Source organism: Malurus melanocephalus, unplaced genomic scaffold (assembly GCF_030028575.1).
Source record: "Malurus melanocephalus ecotype Western Australia unplaced genomic scaffold, MMel_1.1 scaffold_1180, whole genome shotgun sequence".
NCBI lineage: Eukaryota > Metazoa > Chordata > Aves > Passeriformes > Maluridae > Malurus > Malurus melanocephalus.
Window position 1 is genome coordinate 40,557 of NW_026624412.1, and position 3,901 is coordinate 44,457.

The 3,901-nt window shown below is 56.1% G+C and overlaps 1 protein-coding gene across 1 annotated transcript in view; it reads left to right on the top strand.

The window, feature by feature from the left end:
- The window catches only part of LOC130586502 (plexin-A2-like), a gene marked incomplete at both ends in the record, with an annotated part of 72,001 nt that overhangs the window by 36,394 nt on the left and 31,706 nt on the right, over nt 1–3,901 (top strand). Inside the window, 2 exons of the mRNA XM_057387304.1 lie at nt 1,757–1,924; nt 2,424–2,521. Coding sequence (XP_057243287.1) covers nt 1,757–1,924; nt 2,424–2,521 — 266 coding nt within the window. The remainder of the gene's footprint in view (nt 1–1,756; nt 1,925–2,423; nt 2,522–3,901) is intronic.

The window sequence follows — 3,901 nt, forward strand, 5'->3', positions numbered from 1 at the left end:
ACATCATCCCCTAAACACCAGATCCCATTCAGGCAGCCTGCAGCTGCTGACCTGCAAAACCTGGGAGAGTTTTGGGTTCTCTGGGTGTTCTGATTGCAGCAGAAACTTGACTGAGCCCAGGGCAGGGACTGGACAGCCCCGGGCTCTGCGTTTGCCTTGGACCCTTGTGAGGCAACGAACTGCAATTGTACTCCAGGCTGTGGGGTAGCCTGATGAGATGAAGCAGCTCCTAATGAGATTCCCTCTAATTACAGCTTCCCCCATTCTCCCCTCTGYGATCGGAGGAGTGGGTAGATTCACCATGACGACATAATAATAGCGCAGAAAGCTAATTAGCTGATCACAGGGAGCCGGGAGCTGCTCTGCCAGCAGCCCTGCGTCACTCTGAACCCCGTGCCAGGGCTGAGCAGGGACAGGGCTGGGCACCAGAGCAACCCTTCAGCTTCTTGGGCACAGGAACGCTCTGAGACCCAGCACAGAGGGTGGAGAATCCCACTCCTCACCCCAGGAAACCTTTGTGGCTGAATTAAACCAAGGATGGGATGAGGAGGGCAGAGGAGCAAGGCAGGAAGGGGTGGATGTGTTACTGCATCAGCCAACACGGCCCGGGGCGGTTTTTTTGGGGTGTTTTCGGGGTCGTTTCTGTGCCCTCGGTTGTGTGGGTGGGATCATCGTGGTTCCTGCTGTTCCAGACCCTCCTAAATGTCCACCCYGCTTAGGGAGGGCAGGAAGTGGGCAAAGACCCCAAAAAGGGACCGTGCCCTGTCCCCGTGCCAGGCACAGACTCTGGGAGCGGAGCAGGGATGAAGCTGCACCCCAGGCTCAGCCACCAGAGATCCCTGAGGATGGTGATGGGGAAAAATCACCCATTCAGCTGTGCCAGGTTTAGACTGAAGTGCCAGACTGGCAGTGAGGTGCTGCAGACCCTCTCCCGTGGGGGAACCCAAAAGTGAACGATCCACAGAAAGAACACGGACTTTTGACAGTGAAAGAACACGGACTTTTGAGTGAAAGAACACGGACTTTTGAGTGAAAGAACACGGACTTTTCAGCGAGCCAGGGGCACGTTTGGGCAGCAAACACACCCACGTGTGCTGTGTAGGAGCACTGCCCTGCCAGGGATGTGCCTGAACCCTTTTTTTTTGTAGGATCAGTGTCTCAGGAGCCGCGTGGTTCCTCCCAGCTCCGTTCTGGACGCTCACACCTCATTCCCTTCTCCATCCCTCCGCCCTCCGGTGCCTTTGTGCTGTGACAGCGCCTCTCTGCGCCGCTGCCTCGGCTTTTTGCAGGGCTGTGGTGGCAGCAGATGGCCCGTTGTGTCCGGGCCGAGGTCACCCCGCTCTGACGGGGACACAAAGCCCAAGGCAGCGGCGCCGGTGCTGTCCCCATCACAGGCGGGGGCTGTGCGGGGCCATTGTGCCGCTCACAAGAGCTTCGTGTGTGCCCTGGGCTGGGGAGGGGAGGAATTTGGCTTTTCACGGAGCTCCTGCATCCCGTTGAAAAGGCGGCCATCTGTTTGCACACACCCGGCACAAGGCAGCGGGTTCGGGGGCGCGCCGAGCCGCGGTTTGGCACGGAAGGGATGCAGGGTGGATGAATCTCCCCGCTCAGGGTTTGCCCTCCTGCCCATCCCAGGAGCTTCCCAGTTATCAGTGTGGGGCTGGCTGGTGTCCCAGCCCTACAGAGCTGCCCCAGGATGGGAYCAGGACATTTCCCTCCCATCCCCATTAACATTTCCCGTTTCCCTCCCGTGCAGGCGATCCATGAACGAGATCGTTTGTGTGTCAGCGCCCTCAGCMCACGGCCTGGGGGCTGTTCCCGTCTCTGTCAGCGTGGACAGGGCTCAGCTGGAGAGGACTTTGCTRTTTGAGTACATCGATGACCCGAAGGTGCAGCACATCGAGCCCGAGTGGAGCATCGCCAGGTAAAGCTGTGACAGCACCTCCTGYCCTGCCCGGGCTCCTGACAACACACCCAGGCCAAAAAAGGGGCTCTTTGGAAATGAATGTGCCCCCAGTAGCCTGAACTGCTCAGGGCTGGGCATTCCTGGGGTTTGAGGGGCTGTGTTTAGTCCAGCAGTGACAGCAGACCCTAATCCAGGACTCTGTGAGCAGCCCTAAAGCCCAGCTCTGCTGCAGAACGGCCCAACTGCTGATCAAGGGTTTCCTTGTAGCCCTGGAATACAAAAGCAGCAGCCTCCAAGAAAGGAGAAGCTGATATGAATCAAAATTACAGTTACCCCAGAGTCGCTGCAGGAACGGGCTGGTTGCTGCTGTCACATCATGGGGACATTGCCACTGCTGAATCCTGCACTGTGCCCATCCTCCCATCCCAAATCCAAACCTTAAAGTCACTGGGGCTGAGCTGCCCCAGGCTCTGTGCCCACCCAGCCCCCTGACCAGCCCTCTCCTGGCTCTCCACAGCGGCCACACACCCCTGACCATCACCGGCTCCAACCTGGACGTGATCCAGGAGCCCAGGATCCGTGTCAAATACAACGGGAAGGAGTTTGTCAACGTGAGTAGGTGCTGGCAGCCAGAGCAACCCCCTGGCATCCCCTCCTAGGTGGGTGGGGGAGGTTTGCCATGGCCAAAGCTGCTCTGGGGRTATTTCCCAACATCCCCCAAAATTGGGGACACCGGGAAGAGGGAACTGGGCACACAGAAATTGGAAATGATCTCCTTGCCCGACCTCTATTCCTTCAGTCCWTGAGTGAGAAACTGAGATGAGCCCCCAGCTAAATGGGGACCAAGCAACACTCTTGTGTGCTGCAGGAATTGCACCTCCAGGACCTCAGAAATTATTCTGATCAAGTAAAACTGAAATATATTTTTTCCATGCAGTGATCTTTGTGACTGAGTCTGTATTATCTTGGAAAGGGCAAATCACTTAGAGGTCTTTTCCTATTCCTTTTCTCCCCCTCAAGACCTTTTTCCATCKGAGCTCTTTTTAAAAAGACATCTAATTTTGTTGCTAGCACTTGCAGTTATAGTGCTACAAAAATAATCCTGAAGACACAAAATTGAGTGAAATTAAATCTTTCACTTATGGAGGGAGGCCAAATGGTTGGGCTCTTGCTGCTTTACAAGGCAAGAGTCCCATAAATCAGCGATTTGCCTCTTTTGAGGGCTGCAGGAGCTGTGGGTGTCCTCAGCCCAGCAGGAAATGACCTTCACGTTCCCTCCTGCCCACCAGTGTCAGATGATCCATTCCCTTCCCTCGCTGGCATTTGGGAATTGCCTCTAATCACCCATTTGCAGCAGGGCGCAGGCATTCCCTGGGGGTCTGCTTCAGAGCTAGAGGAGGAAAGTGGAAAGAAAAGGGAGGAAAATAAAGAAAAAGGAGTGAGAGCTGCTGTGCAAGCCTTTGGCTCATTTGGAGCTCCCCCTCCATCTCTACCCTGGCTGCAGGAGAAGGAAATTACCCCAAACCACGGCTGTAATGCCATGGAAATGCAATCAGTAAGGCTGGAAAAGACTTCTAAAATCACAGAGCTTGGGAATTAAATATTCCCAGCCAAGCAGGAATCCTTCAGAATATTGGTGCCCAGCTCAGGGCAGTTGTCCCCACTGTCCCTCTGAGTGCAGAGCTGTCCCCACTGTCCCTCTGAGTGCAGAGCTGTCCCCGCTGTCCCTCTGAGTGCAGAGCTGTCCCTGTTCTCCCTCTGAGTGCAGAGCTGTCCCTGCTGTCCCTCTGAGAGCAGAACTGTCCCTGCTGTCCCTCTGAGTGCAGAGCTGTCCCTGCTGTCCCTCTGAGTGCAGAGCTGTCGCTGCTGTCCCTCTGAGAGCAGAACTGTCCCTGCTGTCCCTCCCAGGGCAGAGCTGTCCCTGCTGTCCCTCCGAGGGCAGAGCTGTCCTTGCTGTCCCTCTCAGGGCAGAACTGTCCCCACTGTCCCTCTGAG